The following is a 25216-nucleotide window of genomic DNA, read 5'->3' on the forward strand; positions in this document are numbered from 1 at the left end:
AATGGCGCGTCTGGCCGCGGGCTGCCGGCCGGGCGCCCCCCGCGCGCCCCTCCCCCGCGGCCGCGGCCCTCGTGGCTGCAGACGTCACGGGCGGCGCTGCTCCCCCGGAGAGGGGCAGTCGGGGCCGAGACCCGGGGAGGAAGGCCGGGGAGGGGGAGGGGCGGCCCTGGCCCCCGGCTCCGCTCTAGCCCCGGCCGACTCGCAGCCCAGTTTCTTCCCAAGTCCCGCCCCTACCCCCGGGCGCCGCGGCGGCGGCTGCTCTCCTCTTTGTAACCGAGGAGTCAAGAAATGTGAGAAACGTGCCCTGTGTTACTTATTTGGGAGCCGAAAATTTATGCCCAGCTGAAAGCGCCCGGGGAAATATTACATCAGATGAAATGACAATGATTAAAATCAGCTTCTTCCCCGCCCCCTCCCGAGCCCGGAGGAGGCCCGGGCGCCGCGTGGCCGGCCGGCGGGGGGCGGGGGGCTGGGCGGCGGAGGGCGCGGGGGCCTGGGCGCACCGCTCCCGGGAGGGTCCTGGCAGAGGCCCCGGCGGGAAGGCGCGGGCTCCGGGAGAGGCGGGTGGGGATCGCCCGGCGACAGCAGGGGAAAGAGCGCATTTTGTCGCCGAGCGCGGCAGGCGCGGGCGCGCGGAGCTAATTGCGACTCTAATCCTCTGCCCCGCGGCGCAGCCGAGCCCGGAGCCAGGAGTCGCCGCGCGCTCCCGCTCGCGCTCGCCGCGCTGGGTAATTTGGAGCCGGATCGCTGCCCTCTGCGTCCCGACTCGGCCGCGACGGGGCACGGGCTGCAGGCTGGGGTGGGGGGCTGGTTTTCTCGACAGCAATCGGGGAAGGCCGCTGGAGAGAGAGGAGGGAGGAGAAGAGGTGGGAGCGGCGGGAGGGCAGCCGGAGAGCGGCGCGAAGAGGAGGCGGCGGCGGCGGCTGCCGCGAGGAGGGGAGGAGGCGAGGGGAGGGCGGGGAGGGGAGGCCCCGGCGCGCCGCGCCGCGAGGGGCCGCGCGAAGCGGGGGCCGGGGCGGGAGGGGTGGGTGGGGGGAGGGTTGGGGGCGAGAGAGAAAGTAACTCCAGGACGAGACCGGAGCGACCCGCGCGGCGAGCAGAGGCGGCGAGGCTGCGCCCGGCGCCCGAGACCGGCGGCTGCGGGGGGCGGGGGCTGCGCCCGAGCCGGATCCGCCGCTCCGGCTCCGAGGTAAGCCCCGCGCCGGCGGCCACCGCTCAGCGCCGCTCACCCCTGTCCCCAAAGTGGCGGAGATGATGAGAAAGTCTCCGGCCGGGGTTCAGACCTGGGCGGGGGCGGCTGCTTTGTCCCGGTGCTGGGAGGTGGGGGCTGGCGGCGCGGGGGCACCCAGCACAAAGGCCTGGCGCGGGAGGGGGGATTGCCCACGTGGGCTGGACCTGGCCCCGGGTGGACCTTCCTCGCTCGGGCGGGCGCCGAGCTTCCTGCCGCGCGGGGCGGGGTGGGGGCAGGGGGGTGGGGTTGCAGGTCCTGGCACTGGGGCCTCTGTGCAGGGCCGAGCGCCCTGCAGGGCGGGCGAGTTTCCGAGGTCAGAACTGGGCTCACGCAGCTGTGGCTTCGGGGCGGACAGGGCCCGGCTTGGCGCCCAAGTCAGAGAGAGAAAAAGTCTCTAACGGGACAGATGTGCGTCCTCTGACGCCCACCCCGCGAGTCCGAAACGGAGCGGGAGGGGCCGGCGCGCTGGTGGTGGTCCCAGGCGCGCGGGGCGTGGGGCCCCGGGCCGGCCGCGCGGAGACTCGATCCCCGCCTCCGCCTCCGCCTCCCAGCCGCCCGCCGGTCCTCCCTGACCTGGACGCGCGCGCGGGGCACACACTCGCAAACACCCCCTGCCCCGTAGCCGGAGCGCCCTTCGGTCCTCCCGCGCCCCCGCCCCCACCCCGACCGCAGAAAAATAAGCTTCAAGTTTTCACTCCGTGTTTCAAATGTGCATGAAGGAATTTAACTGCACGACTGAATAACAGCATTAGTTTCAATTAATTTTTTTTAAACCCCGGCAACAATAAACTTTGAGAACAAAAGCGCTTTTACGTCCTTAATTAGGCGAGCTTCCCATCTGTGGTCTCTAAGTGTCTGCCTCCTGATTTAACTTTGTCCTCTGCCCCGCCCCCGCCACACACCCCTCCCTGCCCTCCCCGGCGCTGCGGGCTCCGCGGCCACCCCCGCCCCGCGGCGCCGCCGGCCTCGGCCCAGCCGGCTCCGGCCACCCCGAAGTTCACACCGGCCAGCCGGCTCCGCAGCGGGGCTGGCGCGCACCAGGTGGCCCGCCTGCCTCTCCCCGGGCCAACCCCCCCGGACAATTCTGCAGGCCCCTGGCACTCTCGCCCCAGGCTGGCGCCCAGGGCGAGGAGCTGAAGGGAGCTCGAGAGGCGCCTTCTGTTTACCTTTTATGGTTAAAATAACAGCTTAGCAAAGAAGCGACTTCACGAAGAAGCGATTTAGTGAAATCGTCTCAAGCTGCCGCAGCTCAGCCAGTTTAATCACCCCCAGAGAGCTGAACAACTGCGAGCACAATGGGACACAAAATCATTTTGTGTGTAAATGAGCGTGGCATTCTGCTCGCTTCCCTCCGCTCGGGCGGGCGGGGCTTGGCGGCGGCGGGCGCGGGACCCGGGGCTCCCGCCGCAGCTCGGAGCAGCGGCTCCGTTCCCAGCCAGTTTGGAAAGCCGCGGGCCTCGAGCACGCCACCGCCGAGGTCCCTGCAACAGGCGGTTGGGCCGAGTCTCGGGAGGGCAGTGGCTCGCTGGGGCTGGGTCGTGGGTTTGAGGCCGGTGTTGGCGGAATGAACTTGTGTCTCTTACTGCACCCACTTTTATGCTCTGACCTCGGCAGTGGTCTCGGGGAAAGGGCCGTTGTCCAGCACAGATGCGTCTGTCAGAGGGAGCGCTGACGGTTCGGGTCAAGGCGTAAAGCCTGGGGCTTCCAATGGTGAGTGTCTGGTTTGCCATGAACGTCAGGCTGTGCTTGCAATGGAAGAGTCTGAATGAGAACAGGGTCGAGCAGCTTTTGTGATGGGTCCTTGGTGTTAAATTGCACTTTTGAGTAGCGTCCTTCATAGTCTGGAAAGCATTGTGCAGTCCGCTTTGACAGAATTTCTGCCGGGATTCCTTCCGGAATGGTTCATCCTCAGTGTGGCTTTCCTTCTGACTCCTCCCCCAGCAGAGCCTCCCAGGGCAGGATAACCCATTCCTGAGATCTGTTTTGGTTTCTCAGAACTTCCTAGAGATAAGTGACCTCTTTCCTTTGGTAAGCTTGCTGGAACTCGGAATGCCCAAAGCAGCAGGCCCTGAGCAGCCCCCAGTGAGGGTTTCAGTCAAATCTCTGCCTGCTGATAGCGACCCCCATCCCCCTTTCACGTCAGGGAACTTGCCAGGACACTGAGGGCAGAGCAAATCCTAGGAGAGTAAGCTTACTGAAATTTGCAGGATCTGATGCTCATTGGACCTTGGTCCAGGTTTTAAAAACTGGATGTGGAATTTCAAGGCACAGAGTCAACCCTTAAGGGAGGTTGCTCTCTCAAGGGTTAAACCTGTGGGAGATGAGTCCAGGTTAGGCTTGTGGAAGCCAGTGTGTGTGTGTGTGTCTGTGTGTGGGGGGGGGTGATATTCACTGCAAACATCCGCTTGCCCCATGAGACAGCGCCAAGTCCATGGAAGGGGCTGCATAAACATGCTCTTCCCCACCCCTCCTGCAGAGGGCCTGCACGGTGCTCTGGGGCAGCTTCTGGGGACCCAGGGGCAATCTTATTTCAGGAGGTTGTGGCACAGAGGAAAGTGGCTGAGTGACCAAGAAAGAGCAGGAGAGAGGGTCCATTTGCTGAGCCGTTGTCTGTTTCCTTCTGGCCGGCTCTCTAATGCCCTGGAGGGTGTGAACCTGAGGGGGTCTGGAATGCATTAGGCACAGACGAGACCCTTCTGGGGGTCTGGGGAGAAAGTGCAGAGGTGCAGGCTGGGCAAACACAGGCCGGTTTTCTCTGAGGAGCTGCGGGGGAGAGGTGGCTTCCTCAGTGACTTGCCCTCTTTCCTGTGCCCTGGGTCCTTCGGAGAGAGGCTTCTCCGTGTCCGGCCAATTGCAAACTGCATCTTAACACCGTGGAGATGGTGTTGAGAGGTCCTGGCCTCCGCGGCCCATGGAGAGTGGGGGATCCATCCCGGGCTGTGGTCCACGGGGTTCTCTGCTGATGTAAGAGGAGACACGCTTGGTAACATGGCTCTCAACCAAAATACCAGGAAAATCAGATTTGTTCTGAAACATTTTGGGGCAATAATGGTGAGCATATGTTTCAGTACTGTCATTAGCCGAATTAGCAGACGTGGAGTTGCCCAGAAAACACGTGTGTGTGTGTGTGTGTATGTGTGTGTGTATAAGCTGCTATAGCTTGGATTGGAGGCTTGCTTTGGGGTGTGGGGACAGGACAGTGGCGGGTGGTATCTGGAGAGGGCTGTGTGGGGTGGCATGGGGTCCTGAAGAGGGTGTGCAGAAAGGACGATTCTAAGCATGGGCGACACGGCATCCACGCCTCCTGAGGAGTAAGCCCCCTCTGTTCTCGCTGGTGCTTCCCGCAGATACTCTGGGCAGCGATGGAAGTCTAGATGCCTCACCGCAAGGAGCGGCCGAGCGGGTCCTCGCTTCACGCCCACGGCAGCACCGGCACTGCGGTGAGAGGCAGCAGGGTGGGCTGGGGCAGTGGCGGCGGCCCCCTCTATCCTCTTCCCCAGCGCCTTCTCGCCGGCTGCCCTTCCTTGCAGCCACGGCATCCGAGAGATGCCTGTTGACTGGCTGTATGATTATGTATTTTTTGAAACAAAAATGCTCTTAATTTGATGTGAAATTTACTACATGTATAAAACCCAGCGCCTTAGGTGCTGAGGAAGTCACTAATTTAGAGGTGTCTCGTTACTGAGACAAACTTGCAAAAACCCCCTGAATCCCAATTCACAAATTGGTGATTCGTTTGTCAGGGGATATTTCACATCTAACACATAAGCCCGCGACCTTTAATTAGAATTTTGCAGTTTGTTTTATGCCCCTGGAGGCTGACACCTTGAAAATTTTTTTTCTTGATTTCTTATTGCTAATAAGCATCTTTCTTTTTCCCTCTGGTACTTTGAAGAAAATGATGCAAATACACTTAATTACAGTGGTGGCCATAATTTGTCAGCTGAATATGTGATCAGGCACAGGCAGAAGTGATCTGATTAGATCTGTGATCACATTGGCAATGGAGGGATGCATGGCTCTGTGGTGGAGAAACTCTGTTTCCGCCTTGTTTCCGTCTCCAGGAGGGAGCAAGCATGTCCCGGTTGTCTCTCACTCGGTCGCCCGTGTCTCCCCTGGCCGCCCAGGGGATCCCTCTGCCAGCCCAGCTCACCAAGTCCAATGCACCCGTGCACATCGATGTGGGCGGCCACATGTACACCAGCAGCCTGGCCACACTCACCAAGTACCCCGACTCCAGGTAAGAGCCGAGCCCCTCACAGCACCCGGCATGCAGTGGTGATGGGCAGCAGCTGCCTGCTGCTAGTGGGGCCCGTCTCCCCTGCCGGCCCACATGCGGGGCTCTGTGGGGCCCACCCACCCATGCAGACCCAGGGAACTAGGGTTTGGGAGGCCGAGTCTGCTTGTTGAAGGCTGCTTTGCACAGGGACTTGTGACTTTGAGCTGGGGGCATTGGTAGAGCTGGGTGGAGCTCCTGACCCATTTGCGGAAGCCACTCATTCAGAGCCAGCCCCACCTGAAACTGGCCAGCGGCTGGCTGGGCACCCATACACCTTCAGGTTCCTCTTGAGGGAGACCTTGCAGGGGATCTTTGTGAGCAACGCCGCATGCTTCTTGGGGTCGCGTTCGGGAGAAGTACTTAATTCTGTTTCCTAGTCTAACCCTTGGGAAAGTGCATGAGGGGAGGGAGGGGGGAGAGCTGCAACTTGCCATCTGTGTTTGGGTGGCCACTGCTGGACCCTGAGGGCTAGCAGCAGGCTCCCTTGGAGCAGGAAGGCAGGGACTTGCAGTGACCGGCTAGGAATTCCAGGATGTTAGGGACATCCGGGGCTATGCATAAGCATGAGCCTCACACCCCCATCGTGGATAAAGTGTCTCTGACCAGGACCCTCCCAACAGGGCGCCTCATACTCTGCCGAGCCCCCTGGCGCTCCTGCTCCTGGGCCTGTCTGTGGGAGGCCCTAGGCGCTGCCAGCTCTCCTGCTTTTCCCTCTGGGCGGACCTGGTTTCCTGTTGGCGGAGCAGCAGGGCTGACCTGAGGTGGGATGGGTCTCCGTGAGCATCTCCCGGTGGTGTGTGCTTGCTGAGCCCAGGACTGCTGGCTCCTGGCACAGCGAGGCGGCCACCGCCAAGGGCTGAGCAGTGAGGGGCCGAGGCTGCAGGGCATTGCCTCTATGTTATACACTTAAAAAAAACAAGAGGAGTTAATTAATCCCCCAGACGCTGAGGGATTGTCTCTGGGAAGCTTTCTTGTCAGGCTGCCTCGTGGCCAGTGTGGTTGCTCAGATGATGGAGGATTCACGGTGCGTGGATGTGGCTGCTTTCTGAGCTTGTTGAGGGCCAGGGTGGCGCCCTCCATGGGAGAGGGAATGCTCCCTGGAGGAGGGGATGCTGGAGGTGGCTGCACGATCCGGTTCAGACTTTGGGGAGAAGGGTACAGACAGCGGCAGGGACTGCATTCTCTTAACCCGACAGAGGCTGGGCCTGGGGCACTTGTGAACCTGGGGCCTTGGGGGGCAGCAGCCGTGAGGCCACGTCAGCAGAGCCGGCCTGGCGCTTGCTTGCGCAGCCCCGTGTGAGATGGGAGATGGATTCTGCTTATTTAATTTCAATTTTGCCTTCTGCGGCATTCCCGCGTTGTTTGAGATAGATCATCCCTTAATCGGTTGACGACGTTTGTGAGTGAAATTCATAAAACCCTTGCCCACAACCTCTCTGAAGAGTGTTTCCTGAAATCAGACACTGCCTTTCTGGAGTAATCTCGGCCCAGGGCTGTGGGGAATGGCCTCCTCATTCTTGTCTGCAGGCTGCTGCCCGGAGCGGCGAGGGCAGGCTGGCCCTCCCCTCCCAGACCCCCAGGGCAGCTTGTCCTTGCTGTGTCCTGCTCTGTGGGTGGGGGTGGGCAGCCCTCTTGCTGGGGTGCTGAGGCCCCTGTGGCCGGGCCATCTGGCATGTAGGACCCTCGGCCGGCAGGATGTGCCCAGAGGGGTGGCAGTCTGCATTCTTTCCTGGGGCTGAGGCCCAAGATGAATCTGATGTTCTGCCTGGATGGCTTCTGGGCTCCCGGGAGAGCAGCTCCCCCCGCCTGGAGCTTTGACGTAGAGGCCAGTGGGTGGGGTGACCTGTAGGGCAGTCAGGGGACAGTGGGTCAGGCCTGGCCTGAGAAGTGGGTTGGGCAGCTGTGCTGGTAAGGGCCCCTCAGATCTCTCTGTCTTTCTTTGAGTGAATCATTAAAGTTAAAAAACTGTTTCTTCCGAGTTCTGGAAACAAAGATCAATCCCTAAGCCAGTGTCACTGATGTATGAGTCACCTGGACATAGAGGATTAAGAGTGCTGAGATCACCAGGGGTTTCTGGATGTCAGCAAGGTCCTGCCCTGGGCAGTTTGTGAGACCAGGAGGCTCAAGCCCCCATCCCCTGGGGTCCCTGTGCCCCCAGAACTATGCCTGGGCTTCTGATTGGGATGGCTCCGACAGAGGAACAGGTGCTGCCTCTGGTTGGTCCAGGAACCGTCACTGGCCTCCCTCACCCAGAGACAGGTGAGCACAGCTGCCCGGGGCTGCCACCTTCTCATTCCTGCCTGCTGGACATCATTGAGCTGCTGCCATCGCAGCCCCACTCTGGCGTCCATCCTGGCTGTGAGAAGCAACAAATTAAGATGGACAGGAGCTTTGGAACTAATAAAACTTTCCACTGAAACATCCAGGAAATTAGAGCCAAAGCTTCAAAAAAGAAAGGAAAAGAAGAGCCCTGTCAGCCGGGGTCAGAACAGGCCATCTGATTCCATGGAGGACTTTTGAAGTTGTACCCCAAACCCGGCAGCCTCCCCCAGAGGGTGGCCCGGGGCAGGAGCTGACTTGTAAGACCCTGCAGGTGTCTGGAGGCTCCTCTGTGGTTGTCCTAAGCTTCCCTCAACCTTCTCACGTCCTTGGTAGCCTCAGACCCCAAGGCCTTGGTCCTGTGAAGAGACACTGGACCATGGAAAGATCTAGAACCAGGCAGTCCTGAAATAAGGCTGATTGAGAACCTTCTAGCCTTGGACCAATAAGACAACCTTGAACCTAGCCAGCCCTGGAATGTGGGTGATCAGGAGTCCTCTAGACCAGCAGGATGGTCTGGGACCCAGCCAGCCCTGACATCAAGCGATTTCCAGCACAGCCAGGCCCAGAATGTTACTTTCGGGACAGAGTGTTTGAGCTCAGCCCAGAAGGGTGGGGAAAGTTCCGCAGGGAGGCTGAGGCTTCAGACTTGCTGGGTCACCTGTGGACGTGGCTCTTACATCTTCCTGCTGCTGCCATGTGGGGGACCTCAGCTGTCCTCTGTCGACTTTGCTGACTGCCCAGGGCACTGGCAGCCTTGCTCAGTCTGGTTTGTCTCTGGGGATGCTGGGTGGCCCTCACTCTGACATTGGAATACCCAAGCTCTGCTGAGGCCAGGTCTTGGGGGCTTTGATACCTGGAACAAGCCACAGAGCCCACAAAGCTTTCAAGCAGGGCTGTGTCCCCAGTACCATTGCCACCAGGCCTGGGGGGGTGATAGGGCTCAGTGGCCTTTAGAGCCCTGGCATGAGTGGGCTCTGAGATGATGGCAGCACTGGTTCCACAGGCTCGGGCCTGTCCACGCCCCACCGCAGGCTCCAAACTGCTCACGCCTGTCCGTGAGACAGCCTTGCCCTCTATGTGCCCCACTGGGACAGGGGCTGGGCCATGTCCCCAGAGTGAGAACAGGTGACTGCATGGTTACTCCACAGCTGGGCAGACCCTCATGGCCGATGCCTTGAGTGTGCCAGGCCACCAGAGTGGAGGGCAGTATAGATGGGAGGCCCTGAGAGAGGCTTTGAGGGCGCTAAGCCCTCAGCTTCTGCCCAGCTCGTGTGCCCTGGTGCACAATGGCAGGGGCGGGGCAAGGCCTAGGAGCCGTGACTTGGAGTGGACAGAGGAGTGGGCTGCTGGGGGAGAGGGAGTATCCCTAGAAGGTTCTTGCCGGCTCAGGAAGAGAGTGAAGGGGCTTAGGCATCAGCTTGTGCAGGCTGGGTCCCAGTCCAGGGCCACCCCTCTCCCAGGCTGTGCAGACAAGCTGGCTCCTTGGCAGGGTCTAGCTGAGGACAAGTATGTGGCCTTGCCTACTGAAGGATGTCTGGAGGTGCTGTCACTGGGGCCCTGCTGCCAACCTCCCTCCTGTTCCTGAGTCAAACTCTTGGCTGTCCCCACCCCTCTTTGGGGCTCCTAACTGTCCACAGCGAGGCCTAGGTCTGCAGGGGAACTAAGCCAAACCAGAGCCCAGTGCGCTGGGCCTGGGGGAGGCCACAGCCCTGGCTCTGAGGCCTGCTTCCTCCTCCCTGGAGTGGATGGGGACAGGCCTCGGGGGCTCCCCAGGGGTTTCCTGCAGGTCCTGTGTTTCTGTCAGAACCATTGCCCTTCAGAGGACAGGGTGCTGGGACCTGTCTCCCCTCCCAGGCCCTCCCAAGTGTGCACACGCTGTGGCATGTATGCGTGTGTTGTGGTGCATGTGCATGCACTGTTTCTTTGTGTACACACAGGTGTGTGTGTATGCGCATACTGTAGTGCGTGTGTACATGTTCACACGCTGTGGCATGTGTGCAAGCACACGGTTGAGTGTGTGTGTGCACTGTGGCATGCACGCCTGCTGTCCCTGCCGCCTGCTTCTGTTTCTCCCCCAGGGCTCCCTGAGCGCGTGGCTGTGGGTGATTCGTCTGAGTTTGTTGCGCATACATAGCCGTGTTGCTGGTGGGCTTGTGTTAGCTGGTGTGGCCTTTGCCTGGCTGTGTCTGGGTCTGCCTGTGATTCGTGTGTTGTGAGGGAGGGGACCGCGTGACCCTGTGCCTGTTGCCCAGGTGTGTTGCGTCTGATGCCGGTTCACGTAGGTTGGGTGAGGTGGATGTGCATGACCCAAGACTCTTGGCTGGTTTATATGTGTTCACCAGGTGTGTGGCTGTGGGCTGGGGTGTCCGATGGCCAGTGGGAGTTTTCTGGGTGGGTCTGTCTAGGGGCGGGGAGGGGTTTGTGTGCATGGGGCGAGGAGGTTGTGTCGGTGACCGACTGTAGTTTTCCAGGCCTGTACCATGGTCAGTTGGCGGGGGTGTGCTGCTGGGTGTGTTTCTGTCTGGCTGTGGCTTATGAGCATAGGTGGGGTGTGTGGCATGTGCTGCTTGCTGTGCCAGTGTCCTGTCTGATCTGGCCTGGCTGCCCCTGGTGTGTGCAGACATCTGTCAGGCAGTACAGTCCCGGAGTCACCCATGGAAGGCCCCTCACCCCTCTAGCAGGGCAGCCCTAAGGCGTAGGGGTGCGGCCGTAGACCCGCCCTGCCATCAGCCGGCCGCCCTCCATCTCTCCCAGGATAAGCCGCCTCTTCAATGGCACCGAGCCCATCGTCCTGGACAGTTTGAAGCAACATTATTTCATCGATCGAGACGGGGAGATCTTCCGCTACATCCTGAGCTTCCTGCGGACGTCGAAACTGCTGCTCCCGGACGACTTCAAGGTAAGTCCTGTGCGGCGGTGGCATTACGCAGGGGACGCCGTGACTTAATAAATGGACCCGCAGTCGTCATGGCAACCATAAAAAGTTAAATGATGAAGCCGAGGGCTAAATCAGTTTTTCGAAACTAATTTTGTTTTCTCACATTTTTAGCGTATTTATCAGGGTGTAACGACAATTAAGCAGTGGCAGCCGCGCTTACCCTGTTTGGTGTTTTTGTGGGGAAGGACTGTTGGGTACCCGAGTTAGATGTTCCTGAATCTGTTCCCTCTTGGCCATACGCAGGGGGAAAACCTGATCCAAACCAACATCCTTTAAACAAAGGTCACCCCCAGGGCTCGGGGCGAGCCTGTCCGGGCAGCTGACCTGGTTCCAAGAGTCCTGCCTGGGTGCTGGGCCCCTCCGTGGCGCTGGGGATCTTGGAGGAAGGAAGCTCAGGCCTAAGCTACTGCGGCTCGAACCAGCAATGTCCTTCCTTCCCTCCCTCCCCCCTCCCCCGCTCCCCAGAGGACCAGAGGCCCTGGGGTTGGTTTGTCTTTCATCCAACTGAGTTACCAGGTCAGGCCAAGAATATAGTGAAACACAAGGCAGACGGAGGTCCTGTCCCCATGGCACTTGTGGTCTGCTGGGAAGACAGATGTCGAGCGGAAAACACTGGACTCCACGGGGCAAATGCTTCCGAGAAGTAGAGACTCTGTGGGAGGGAGCCCCGGGGACCCGGCCTGGAGGGCTGGAGGAAAGGCTGTTTCTCTGGGTGGTGAAGGAGGAATGGGACACACAGTGCGAGGGCCTCGGTGAGGGTGCAGGGGTGGCGAGGAGTTTGGTACCTTCCAGAACTGGAAAGGAGGTGTCAGCCTGGGGCCATGTGAACTGGGAGCAGGACAGGAAGGGAGGCTGCTGTTCCATGTCAGGACCTTGGGGGCTGCCTCAGCAGCTGGCATTTTACCCTGAACGCAGTGGAACGGTTGTGAGTAGGGGACTGGCAACCAGCTCTGCCAGTGCGAAGGATCGCTCTGGCTGTCGTGTGGAGAAGGATGGGTGGGGGAGCGGGGAGGGAGGTTTGCTCAAGGCTTTGGACCAAAGTGGAGGCCGCAAAGAGGGAGCAAAGCAGCAGATTAGACTTATGTTTAGGAAAAGGCCGCAGGTGTGGGTTAGGGGGTGAGGGGGCTCTCTTTAGTCCTCACCACCTTCTCTGAGCTGGATATGCACATCCATTTTGTAGAAGAGGAAACTGAGGCTCAGAGAAGGTCAGTAACTGATGATCAGAGGCCTCAGGGCAGGTAGATGAGGAAATCCAACCCAGGCAGGTCTGTCTCACCTCCTTGCTGGGCTGTGAATTCTTGGGGCCGGTGAGGACAGGGCTGCCCTGAGCCCAGCCCAGCCTCTCCTTCCGGGGCTCTGAGAAGGCCGCAGGTCCGCAGGCATCGGCACAGCCTCGGCCTCCTCTGGTCTAGCCTTTCAGTCTTTCCAGGCTTCTCTCTGCTCCAGGGGAACAAAGCCACCCCCAATGCTTGGCCCAGATGGAAGGGCTCAGGGGGTCTGACACAGGTGCACACCAGCCGCTGCCCTTGGGTCAAGGCTAGCCTCCTTGTGCTGGCACACATTCACCTCAGCCTCATTTTCCCCATCTGTGCAATGGGCACAACTATTCCAGTCCGCACTGTGCCTGGGGGTTGCCGATCCCGCGGAAGTGTGAGAGGAGGCCTCCCTCAAGTTGGAAAGGGCAGCCCCCCACCTCCCCCGCCTCGTCTGCGCATGCCCACAGGACTTCAGCCTGCTGTACGAGGAGGCTCGGTACTACCAGCTGCAGCCGATGGTGCGAGAGCTGGAGCGCTGGCAGCAGGAGCAAGAGCAGCGGCGCCGTAGCCGGGCCTGTGACTGCCTGGTGGTGCGGGTCACGCCGGACCTGGGCGAGCGGATCGCGCTCAGCGGCGAGAAGGCCCTCATCGAGGAGGTCTTCCCCGAGACCGGGGACGTCATGTGCAACTCGGTGAACGCTGGCTGGAACCAGGACCCCACGCACGTCATCCGCTTCCCGCTCAACGGCTACTGCCGGCTCAACTCGGTGCAGGTGAGGCTGCGCTGCACCCAGCGCCTCACCCCTGCCTCTCCACAGCCCTGGGCGCCGAGAGGGGTGGAGGGAGGCGCGGCCCTGCAGCGGCAAGCCCTCCGTGCCGGTTTACAGAAAAGGCAACAATGTGTCGATGCATAATTTATGTCCCCCTCATAATTAAATGATGGCGCCTGGGGGATGGACTTAAAAAAATTGATCTCTGCTTTTTTTTTTTTGTCCAAAAGGCTGTTCTATAAAAATGGCCCAGAGTATTTTCAACAAAGTGTGCTTCATCTGACACCCAGAGTCTGACTCTGGACTCAGATTAAACATAGGAGCGGCAGGACAGAGGCTGAGAGTGGAGGTAGCCTGGAGCCCCCTTCCTTTCCCCGCTGACCTGGGGCCATGGGCACCCAAACAGCTGCTTCTGGACTGGCTTTCCCCAGGGGGGCCTAAGAGTTGGGACGCCCACAATGGAGTGGGGCCTATTTTCCACCAGCCTGAAGAGCAGACTCCAATTTGAGGCGTAGGGCAGAGTAGACTCTGGGAAAGTTTTCCCATGCACACATGCCGCAGGCTGTCAGTCAGCACTTACTAGTTGCAGGACACAGGTGTCACAGTGGCCAGACCCCACCCTCACAGAGGCACAGACCCACGTGGACACGGAGGCCTGCAGAGACTCGAAACAGCCAGAGGACTGCTCCTCTCTATCCTACCTCTCTTGAGCTGCTGGGCCCCCAGGCCTCAAACCATCTGGGACTCGCAGCTCAGGGAAGCAGGTGGCTGCCCAGAGGCTGGGGGCAGGGTCTCTCTATTATTGGGGCATGCCTCAGTGAGGGAGGGGGACCCAGGACCACATGTCTGGAGAGAGAGGGGCAGGTTGCATCCTGGAGAAGAGAGAAGGGGCCCAAAGGCTCTTTCTGCCTCTGAATCAAGGCTGTGGACCCCTGAGGGCAGCAGGGTGGGGTAGCCCACGCAGGTTTGGTCCCTCGAGGGGCTCCGAGGCCTGGCTGCTCCAGTCCCTCCTGTGGTTGCCCAACTGGTTGTTCTGCAGGAATCTTTGTCCTGAGTGAGACGAGATCCTAACAGGAGAAGGTAGCTTGCCCTGGCTGGTGCCCACCTGCCCTCCAGGCAGACTCTTGAAGCTAGGCATTGGCGATCTCTATTTCTTCCCCTGCAGGTCCTGGAGAGGCTGTTCCAGAGGGGTTTCAGCGTCGCCGCGTCTTGCGGGGGTGGCGTGGACTCCTCCCAGTTCAGCGAGTATGTGCTTTGCCGGGAGGAGCGGCGACCTCAACCCACCCCCACTGCTGTCCGGATAAAGCAGGAGCCCCTGGACTAGGCCCTGCCTCACTGCCCACCTGAGGCCCCTTGGCCCTGGGGACACCCCAGGGACCTGGAAACAGTGCTGGGGAGTTCTGCCTATGCCTACTTAGCAGTGGGTGTGAGACTGAGGGTGGGCCTGGAGGGTCCAAACTGGCCCAGGGAGCCCCTGGGCCCTAGGTGTCATGGCAACAGATGGTGGGATGCTGGAGGCATGCCCTCCGAAGACTGTTGACGTGACCCAAAGATGTCATGGTGGGAACTCCACTGCCGGTTCTCCGGGCTCCTCAGCTCCCCAGCTCGGTGCAGGGTCCTCCGAGGCTCTGGGGCCTGCTGAGGCAGGGTCAGCAGAGGCCGCCCTGGCCCACTCCAGAGGAGCTATTCATCCTTCTCCACGCATGGCAGACTCCAGTGGGTCTCCTTGCGTCAGAGGTGGCTTATTTTTCTACAGTATTTAAGACGGAAGTAACTGTCACTGCACAAGCCAGAGAGGCCGACAAGGACAACGCTTCTTTATCTGGTGCTCAGTTCTGTTGGACATGCAGCATGCCCACACGGGGGAAGAGCTGCCGGGCGCTCTGGCCCAGGTGCTTGCAGACTTCTGGGCCCTGCTCTCGAGACAGATGCAGGGATGACAGTGCCCTAGGAGCTGAAGCAGGGTCCCCAAGGGGTGGGGCTGCTGGGAGGGGGCAGTGTGGGTATGGGGGATGGATGGCTCTGGCACCATCTGAGACCTCACCTGTGCTGCCGCCCAGGTCCAGGCCACACTTGGTGGGTTTCCTGCCCTACTAATGCCCAGGGGCTTCCAGTCCTACCTGCGTGTACTCCCACCTGGGCTCCCACAGAAGTCTCTCCCCATCCGGACCAGCCACAGGGCCACACCACATCCTTACCTCAGGAATGGGCCCCACGGTGAAGGGGCCCATCTGTTAGCAGCGTCCTCTGGGTCCCCTGCTCAGGAAGCCGTCCTCAGCTCCGATTTTCCCACACTAATATGCACACTGAAATTTAATTAAACCGTTGTTATGCTAGCCTGTGGTAAGACCCAACACAGGCACACCCAGGACTCTTGGCCCCAGATTCCAACGAGGACTAGCCCCAAGGGGTCCTCACAGACCTGCTGCCTCCCAGACAACAGGCCCAAAGATGGACACCCCTGGCCTTGTCACACTTCCCAGAGCGCTGGCTCTTCCCGGGCGGAGAAACTGCAGGGAACTGCTGGCTGGGTGGGGTGCCCCAGCTGGCACCACCCTGTGTACGATGCCTGTAGACTTGTATATGACTCCTTTGATATTGTAAAGATGCTGATGTACAATTGTGTGTGTTTGTGTAAACACATTACGTTCCTAGTTCATGCCATAAATGATGCTATAAAGCAAAAGACTGAGGCTCAGTCGTGTGCAGAAGCGGCAGTCGGGTTCCCGCATTCCGCGTTGTGCAGGGAGCCGTGGGGTGCATTCCTCCCTGGGTTCCTCCCAGTCAAATGGAGGAAGAGCTGCAGGAGAGGGGAGGGGCAGGGTCCTGAGCTGGCCACTCTTTAGTGTATTTGGGTGCTTCCTCACTGTTGTGCCTGTCCCCTCTGGACAGCGTGGATTCTGAATTCTGATTCACAGCCTCTAAACAGATGCAAGCTGGGAAAAGGCAGACAGAAGGTGTTCAGAGGCTTTTGAACCCATTCTTAAATGTTTGAGATTTTTCCCTCTCTCAGGCTTTTGGTTGAAGTCACGTCCTTTTTAGAGCCCCACAGAGTGGTAGGAGAATGTGACTCAGGCTGGCCACGGGGACACGCTTCCCCCAGCATGACAACTGCAGATTGCCTGAGCACAGAACAAGACCACAGCATGTCTGTTTCCAAGGAGTTTGAGGGTGTTCATGTTGGCCTCCAAGCTTCATGAGCCTTTTTGTATTTTTCCTCAAAGCCCTTATGTCCTACCCACGAGGACCCTTTTACATGCCTGGTAAGGGCCACCAACCTCGGCCTGCTGGAGGACGAGGGCACACCAACCTCATCCCGTCTGAGGCCACAGAGCAGAAGCCATCTCGCTGTACAATCTAATTTGCTGGACAGACTCACCAGCCCTCTCCTTTGCTTAGCAACGCGCCTCCAGTTGGCACATCTGCATTTTGGCATCTGGGGTTCAGATCTGAGAGGAGGAGAGAGTATCGTGTTTATTAGAAAGGAAGTCTTGTGAAAACAGCTCAGTGCCGCATGTTTGTGGATTTTTCTGGTGTGATGGCCAGCGTGGTCACTGACTGCTGGAGAGTCCCTAACATTTTCAAGCAAACTATCTTTTTGATTAAATCACCATGCTATATGTATATATATAAAGAGTAACTACCTTACCGAATGTTACTCTTAATTTCTTTCTTTACTATATAAGTGAAACCGGGAAGTACAATTTTAGATAAACTAGGGAATTTCTGAATTTGTAGAGAAATATCATTCTCCCATAGTAATGCTAAAATTTGGACATACACAGTCCCCATAAACAGTAAGTACAAATTATGGATTCCTTGAAACATCTTTATACTTCCTGGAATGAATATATTGTAAGTAATCTTTTGATCCAATACCAGTGGTATAAACGTTACTTCTGCTCTTTGTAAACTTCAACACGAATTATTTTTTATAATAAGCAGCTGGGCAGAGTACTGTGCCAACACTTCCCTGTTCGCCACCACACCATCAGAGCCAGTGCCGAGAACTCAGCAAAGCCACAGCAAGTGGCTCCCGCCGCTGTCCACTCTCATGGGCCCAGGTCACAACACTAATAATACCTTTTAAAAAGTGGGGTTTTTTTTAAAGCTCTCACTTGACTGTGTTCCTTAGAAGGAGTAAAGGATATTTTATCATCACTTACACACACAGCTCTAGTGCTTTGTTTCAACTCTGCTGAGATGGCCATGAGAAGGTTCAGGCTTGGATGATTCTGGAGCCACCCCTCCTCACGCTTGGGACTTGGCTTAGCCACTGAATAGGACTTTGAGTAGCCCAAGTCCCAAATACCGAACCTTCCTGATCTGAGGAGCTGCCATGGAGGTTGGGCCCTAAGCAGCTGCGTGGTCCAGCTCCCAGCCAGCCGAGTGTGCACCGAGCCGGCAGACCTGGGGGTGAGGGCAGAGCAAGGCACCTTCTCCCTCGCAAACCCCCAACCCTGACTCCTGTGTTGAGGGTGCAGCGGGCCTTTTGCACTATGTTGATTTTGCATGTGTGTATGTGTGCACCAAACCAACACCTTTGACAAGGGGCAGAGAAGCAGGGATGTGAGAAATGGGGACCCGATCTCCGCTGAGCGCCTGACCCAGGGAAGACTAATTTGGCCGAGTCCAGCAGAGCCTAATGAGCACGGGGTTGGGGGCTAATCTCTTTTCCCATCCTGGAGGTGGACCTGCGTTCTCTGGAAAGATGAACTACCTGCCAAGATGGCCCCATCCCATCCGACCCTGTCCTCCCTCCCGACCCTGGAAACAGGAAGAGAGCTGCGGCGGCCCTGGAGGACACTCTAGGCCACGCGAGACTGCAGTCTGACAAGCAGATGACAAGGTGCAACATACGAAAGTGGGAGCTGCCAGAAGGTTTTCAGTTCGAGACGGGATGCTTGGTTCAACTCATTGGGGAACTCTAGACAGAGCTGGAGGGACATTTGTTGGCCACAGGGGGCAGCTGCTGGACTTGAGCTGGACACCTGAGTGGACGGGGTGTTGTCGCAATTGTGACGTTACAGTTTGATGGCCATACCTCTGTTACTTCTAAAGTGAGTGGGCAAATGTGTTTAGCCACAAAGCTCAAGACAGCCACATAATGCTGGTCTCGTCTCAAATGTGATAAGGACGTGGCTGACTCTTTTTCCACTTACCCCACTCCCACCCACAGGAGGCGGCTCCATGTAGATAGAAGCCTTGCCCCCATCTGGAGATTGGGGCTCGTGAGGTAGCCATTTTGGACCAAGAGGAAGACAAAAGTCTTGGTGGCAGCCAAGGGCAGCTTCCTGCCAGGAGTAAGACTAGCAGTGACATCCTCTTAGAAGCATCAGAGTTTTCTAAAGTGACCCAAATGGAACCCAACCCCAGTGAAGCTGAGGGTAGGAGAAGGAGGGGTACCCAGGGCCTCTCCTGGACCTCACGGCCCCCAGGGACTGCCTCAGTCCCTGTCCTCACGTCCTCAGTAAGGCCAGGGGCATTTCTCTGTGAGCTTTCAGTGGGAGAGAGAGCCTGGCCCCTGGGAAGCCCCCCGACCCCACCCCCTACCCCTGACTGATCTTGCTTGGGAACACTGAATGGCAGCTCTCTTCACTCAAGCCCCAGAGCTGGACGCACATGGCATCTGCCTGACCCATGGTGAACTCTTCAACCTCAGAGCTGTGGGCAGAGTGGGGAGCCCCTCCCAGGGATGTGTGTCCAGGCATTGCTGCCTGTCAGTGGCTGTTTATTCACAGGGAAAGAGGCCTCCTGTGTTTCTAGTCCCACCCTCCTACCCCCAGGGGAGGGATGTCTTGGACAGTATTTGTGCTATATTAGGGTCATATAGCTTTGACTCGAAGAGTAGGCTGATGTGGCTGCCCAGGCTTTGAAAATCTGTTAGCAAAAGGGTCCCTGCGTACTGCAAAGATGATTATCTTGCCAATCACCCGATGAGTGCCATTGGTCGATGCCCAGCATGTGCCAGCCACTGCAGGTGCTGGCAGGACAAGACAGCCCATAAGGCTAAGAGAAGGCATTTATTTCTCCACAAGAATTGTTTACTTGAGGCTCTGCAAACTTATCTGGAAGAGAACTTTCCATACGATAGTTTTCAAGTTTGTCACCACATTAAATGTGGCTTAGCCCCAAATTCCTTGATTTGTACATAGAGCCAACAACCTCTCAGGCCTCAACGCTGCACTTTCAGGGCAAACGAAGCTTCTCTGAGATTGTAATGAGAGCCAGGGGCAGAGTCAGGCCCGCTCCTTGGGCGAAACACAAAGGAGAGGGCTGGAGGTCAGCAGCCTTTGGCTTTTTGTCTTTATTTCCATTACACAGAACAGCCAGTCCTGACAGCCATCCCTCGGTCGCCAGGCCGTGCTGGACAATGCTCTTCCCTGACCCAGAGCCACGTCTCAGGGACAATAACAGCTGGGTCATCCGGGGCCTGACTCCCAGGACCTCCTCATCCAGACATCACAAACCGGGACAAAATCTTAAAGAGGAGGGGCGGAGCCGGGGAGGGGCCAGGACGCCAAAAGCAAGCGCCTGGGAGCATGCCCGCCCCGCCCCCAGGAGCACACAGGCCTCCACGTCCCTGGCTGGAAGCGGGAGGTGTGCCACCTGCTACGGACTTGAGCTGCTCTGGGCCAAGCCTGCTGCTCGAAGCCCGGTCTAGAATGTCACCAGAGCTTCCTCCTCTGTGTCCTGGACCCAGGCCAGGGCTCCCGAGGAAGCTGCGGTTTGGGTCGAACAGTCTGCACACGGCAGGGCGGCCCGATTGCTCCCACTCCGGACGCGGGCCACGCCCTCTTGGACGAGAACACACCCCCATTTCCCCGGGCCCACAGAGACACACCTCGCCCTGCAGCCAAACAACAGCAAGGCAGATTTGTACGAGTATGTGCAAGGTCCTGGAATTCTCACCCGGTTGCCACACAGTAAACGGAGCATAATTGGCGGAGGTTGTGCAACCGCCCGAGAAGGCGGGGTGTGCTGCGAGGACTCTCGGGGTTCTCATCACAGGCGTCCGGGAGCCTGGGGACAGAACCAGACGCCAACATGGCCACTTTCAGGTGGCACTCATGGCCTCCTCCGGCAGGGGAGCAGCATGGCTCTGCCAAGAGCTGGGGAGCCCAGGTCCGTGCTGGGCCAATGGGAGTGATTTGGACGGAGGAGATCGTGCTTGCAGCCCCTGACAGCAGCCCCGCCTGGCAGTGCCCAGTGGGCACAGGGCCACCCCCAAAGCCCCCAGCCTGGACGTACACCAGGTCCTGAGGGAGGAGAGTTGGGGGGCACTGGGGCGGCCCCACTCAACTAAGGCTGGAGAGGGACAAGCCCTTCCCCACCCAGGGGGCCTGTGCCTGGGCATCCTCAGTCCCATGGAGCCCGATGGGTGGGTCCATCCCCAGGGCCCAGTGAGTCACTTCCCCAGGCCCTGAGGCCTTAGTTGAAGGTGCCTCCCTCTCCGGCAAAGCCTCCTTTGTTCTCTGCTGGCTTCACTTCACAACCCTCTCCTCCCCTCTGACTTGCAAACTGAGGTCCTGCGGGTTTTAGGGGCAGCATCTGTGAGCAGCACAGAGGTGGGCAAATGGAAGCTGCCCGGAAAGTGGTCTGGCCCTGCAGAGGGCTGGAGCGCACTGTCTCGCTTCCTCTGTCCCTTGCCCTCTCAGGGCAAAGGTGCCTCCACCTCCCCCAGATGATTGGGGAAGTCCCCACCTCCCTGCCAGGTGGTGGGTGTGCAGCTCGGGAGCGCCAATCCTGGACGTGCACCAGGAGGGCAGCGGTTTGGATGCGCTCACCCTGGCTGGCACCACCCGGAGCTGCTGGACTGGCCTCTGACACTTCTTTCTTCAGGGAGAGGCTTCCTCAGGTCAGAGGATTGCGGCACCATCACTCCCTCTCTTGGTTCTCCCTCCCCTTGGCCTCCCCCAGTTCCCATGCCCCAGTGGAGGAGCCGGGTGGAAGCCCAGCCCAGGACGGGACGGGAATTCATCAAAGCGCCTTCAGACACAGCCTCTGGTCTGCCTCCTCTCGCCTCCGCACCTACTAGCCCCAACCGGACTGGCCTCGTGGGAGGCTTGCTGTTCTGGGAGGTGCCCAGCTGGGTGAGCTGACCCGCCCTGCGCTGAAGGCAGCTGCCCGCGGCACATCTTGAGTGTGGTGAGCACCAGGCTTGCGGCCAACTCGGGCTCTTGTTTGGAAGACATAGAACACTAATTTCACAAAAAGCTATATGCACAAAGAGATTCTCAAATTTTAAAAAGAAAATGGGAGGAAACCCCAGTGTCCTAAAAACAGAGGAAAGATGAAGTCTATCATGGAACATCATTTGATGAAATCTATTTATCCTTCTGCAAACATGTATCGTCCACAGTCTGCCAGGCACCCATTGGGCCTACTAGACAACAGAGTGGTTACAGGAGGCCAGGCTCTGAGCCACATGCGTTGCGCATCTCAGCTCACTAGATCCTTAAACCACACCCGTCCTGAAGGAGCAATGAATAGTCTCATTTACACAGAAAAGGAAAGGTGTAATGCCTCTCAGTCAACGAGGGCCAAAGAACAGCCCCAGTTCGCTCCAGGGCCCATGCTCCAGCCACTAAAAACAAAAGCTAGTGTATTAGTTTCCTATTGCTGCTGGGACACATTGCCACAAAGTTAATGGCTTAAAACAACACGAATTCATCATCGTACAGTTCTAGAGGTCAGAAGTCCGCAATGGTTCCCAGCAGGGTTGAAATCAAGGTGTCTGAAGAGTTGTGTTCCTTCTCCTGACTCTGGGGGAGACTTTTTCCTTGCCTTTTCCAGCTTCTAGACGCTGCCCACAGTCTTTAGCTTGTGGCCCCTTCCTCTCTTCAAAGCCAGCAGTGTAGCATCTTTAAATCTCTCTGACTCTGACTTTTCCAGACTTATGATTACATTGGATAATCCCAGATAATCTCCTGATTTTAAGGTCAACTGATTAACCTTAATTGCATTTACAACATTAATTCCCCCTTGCCATGTAACCTAATGATGTATTCACAGATTCTTCTTCTTTTTTTTGGTGAGGAAGATGGGCCCTGAGCTAACATCTGTGACAATCTTCTATTTTGTACCTGGGATGCCACCATAGCATGGCTTGATGAGCAGTGTGTCAGTCCATGCCCAGGATCTGAACCCATGAACCATGGGCCACCTAAGCAGAGCACGTGAACTTAACTACTACACCACCAGGAGAGCCCTTTTTGTTTTTGTTTTTTTTTTTTGGTGTAATGTGTGCACAGATTCTTAGGTTTAGGATGTGGACATATTTGGGAGCATTATTCTGTCTACCACAGCTAGGGAGCAACTTTATCCACTCAAAAACTGTTGGACATGAACTCTGTGTCAGGCACAAGTTTAGGTGCTGCTGGGGACACAGCAGTGAATGAAGAAGACAAAACCACCCGTCTAGTGGAGTTTACACTCCAGTGGAGGGAGATGGACAATAAACAACATAAATAGGCAAAATGTGTCAGAGGTTAGATGGTGCCAAGTGCTAAGGGGAGAAATAAAGCAGGGAAGGCAATGGGCAGTGTGTGTGTATTGCTATTTTGGTTAGTGTGCTGGACATCTACCATTTGCCCCTCTCCCCTGCCCTGTGCCTGGTGGCTGACTCATATAGACAGCGTGATGGAGTTCCCTTCCCTTCTGGCTTCCTCTTGGGCATGGCTGATGGGAAACACCTTTACGAGACTGGAGGGAAGGATGCAAGTGAGGTCAGCATCCCTCATCCCTCCTCCAAAGGCCTCAGCCCCTATCAAGAGGCTTTTCCCACACAGCCCACCTGGCTCTGAGAATGCCTCCCTTTCCTCACCCCTTCAGGCCTAGTGATGGTCGCTGTGGCTGGCTTCACTAACCCCAAGGGGACTCACTGCCTCCTTGGGTCTCCCTATACCATGTCCACACCTTTGTAAGTAGTGCTTTACTAAACTCTCCTCAGATTGTCCTAACTGGAGAGTGCCATCTGTTTTCCCAGGAAGGCCTCACCTCCCAGATGACCTACTTGTACTCAAGCCCTTGTCTCAGCATCAGCTTCTGGAGCATTCCAACCTAAGATACCTGGTGGGCCATTATCAGGACTTGGGCTTCTATAAGAGTGAGATGAGCAGCCACTGCAGAGTAGTGAGTAGAGAAGTGACATGGACTGAAGGGGTCAAGGGGACAAGCAGGGAGACCAGATGGATGCTATTGTAATAGTTCAGAGGAGCGATGACAGCATCTTAGAGCAGGGTATGTGCAGTGGAGGTGGTCAGAGGTGGTCTGGTTCTGGACACACTTTGAAGGAAGAGCCAACATGCTTTGCCGTCTGTTTAGATAAGGGACCTAAGAGACAGTAAGGTGTCTAGAGTGATTTCAAGGTTTTTGGCCTGAGCAAAGGAAGGATGAGTTGCCTTTTACGGGTGAGGAAGATGGCTAGGGAGAGAGCAAAATAGAGAAGGCTGGAGGCTCAGTTTGGACATGTTGAGTTAAGATACCTGTTAGACATGTGAATGGAGATGCTGCGCAAGCAGATGGTGAGGTGCAAATGGGGAACTCAGGAAGGAGTCCAGGCTGTAGCCAGAAGTTGGAGAGTCATCGGTAGATGGATGGTTTGTAAAGTCAAGACTGGATGAGGTTTTCATGGATTGAGTGTTGAAAGAAAAGGGCAGAGGCCCCAGGACTGAACCCTGGGCACTCAACGTCTAGAAGTCAGGAGAGAAGAAGGGATCAGCAGAGGAGCCCAGAAGGAGCAGCCAATGAGACGGGAGGAAGGCCAGGAGGCTGAGTGAGGAGAAAGGGATCAACCTGCAAGATGATGCTGATGAGACAAGTAAGATGCAGCCTGGGGCTTGACAGCTGGATCCAGCAGTGTGGAGCTCATTGGTGACTTTAATACTAGCCCTATGAAGTGCAATGAGGAGGCGAGAACCTAGATGGAGAATATTCAAGAGAGAACAGGAGAAAATTGGGTGGACAGCAAATATGGACAACCCTTTTTTCTTTGGAAGATTGGCCCTGAGCTAACATCTGTTGCCAATCTTCCTCTTTTTTCTTTCTCCCCAAAGCCCCAGCACATAGTTGTATATCACAGTGGTAAGTCATTCTAGTTCTTCTGTGTAGGACGCCACCACAGCATGGCCCGATGATTGGTGCCATGTTTGTGCCCAGGATCTGAACCCATGAAGCCCAGGCCACCTGAGTGGAGTGTGCAAACTTAACCACTCGGCCACGGCACCAGGCCCTGGACAACTCTTGTGGGAAAATTTATGAAATATTTTAAATTAATTTTGTTTCATTTTGAAACAATCCCAAATTTACAGAAAAGTTGCAAGTACCATGCAAAACCTTTTTTTGATGAACAATTTCATAGTAACTTGTTGATGTGATGCTCCCTTACCCTCAAATACTTTTGTGTGTTTTCTACAAACAACAACATTCGCCTCTAAAACCACCATACAGTCCCAACATCAGGAAAGAATATTGACCTACTCCGCTGACCCATTCGGGTTTTACTGATTGTTCTGGTAGCATCCCTAAGGGCAAGGCATCCAGTCCATGATCACGGGCTGCATTTAGCAATCATGTCTCTTTAGTTTCTCCATCTGGAAAATTTCCTCTGTCTTTCCCTAAGTTTCATGCTCTTAACATTTTTGATGATTAAAAGCCGGTTGTTTTGTAGAATGTCCCTCAATTTGGGCTTATCTGATATTTTCTCATGATAAGAGCAGGTTATGAGACCCAGCAGTTCCACTCTTAGGTATATACCCAAAAGAGTTGAAAACAGGTAACCACACAAATCCTTGTACAGCACTATTCAAAATAGCCAATAGGTGGAAACAGCCGTAAAGTCCACCAACAGATGAACAGATAAACAAAGTGCGGTGTGCGCATACAATGGAATGTTATTCGGCCATAAAGAGGAATGAGGTTCTGACACACGCTACAACATGGATGAACTTCAAAAACATTATGTAAGGTGAAAGAACCAGACACAAAAGGTCACTATTGTATGATTCCATTTATGTGAAATATCCAGAATGGGTAAATCCATAGAGACAGAAAGCAGATTAGCGGTTACTAGGGGTTGGGGGGAGCGGGCTATGGGGAGTAACTGCTTAATGAGTACAGGGCTTTATTTTGGAATAACGAAAATATTTTGAAACTAGATAGAGGTGGTAGTTGCCCAACACTGTGACCGCAGCGCATGGCACTGAATTGTCACTTTAAGACGGTTATGTTTATGTTAACTGATTTTCTCCTCAATTGAAAAAAAAGATTCAGGTTATACATGATTGGCACGAATACCCCAGAAGGGTGTTCCTGTTCTTTTCATTGCGTCCTATCAGGTGGCACCCGATTTCCATTTGTCCCATTACTGATGATGGTCATTTGGATCACTACATTAAGGTGGTATCTGCCAGGCTGCTC

The 25216-nt window shown here is 56.6% G+C and overlaps 1 protein-coding gene and 1 long non-coding RNA gene across 3 annotated transcripts in view; one reads left to right on the top strand and one right to left on the bottom strand.

Annotated features, from left to right (window-relative positions):
- Nucleotides 1-1013: 1013 nt before the first annotated feature.
- Nucleotides 1014-15482, top strand: KCTD15 (potassium channel tetramerization domain containing 15). Of its 2 annotated transcripts, none has more exons than XM_070632537.1 (7): nt 1014-1189; nt 2846-2941; nt 4579-4671; nt 5296-5471; nt 10587-10731; nt 12494-12799; nt 13962-15482. In XM_070632537.1, the coding sequence occupies exons 3-7, from the start codon at nt 4606-4608 to the stop codon at nt 14118-14120; spliced, it is 852 nt and encodes a 283-aa protein (XP_070488638.1). In that variant the 5' UTR covers nt 1014-1189; nt 2846-2941; nt 4579-4605; the 3' UTR covers nt 14121-15482. The 2 variants fall into 2 exon arrangements, with proteins under 2 accessions (XP_070488638.1, XP_070488639.1); XM_070632538.1 differs by lacking the exon at nt 1014-1189 and adding an exon at nt 2185-2546.
- Nucleotides 15483-16175: 693 nt separating this feature from the next.
- Nucleotides 16176-25216, bottom strand: part of LOC139085430 (uncharacterized) — a 32101-nt gene continuing 23060 nt past the window's right edge. The window contains exon 3 of the long non-coding RNA XR_011543711.1: nt 16176-16245. This is a non-coding gene — a long non-coding RNA (uncharacterized lncRNA). The remainder of the gene's footprint in view (nt 16246-25216) is intronic.

The sequence above is a fragment of the Equus przewalskii genome, chromosome 9 (genome assembly GCF_037783145.1).
Source record: "Equus przewalskii isolate Varuska chromosome 9, EquPr2, whole genome shotgun sequence".
Taxonomy (NCBI): domain Eukaryota; kingdom Metazoa; phylum Chordata; class Mammalia; order Perissodactyla; family Equidae; genus Equus; species Equus przewalskii.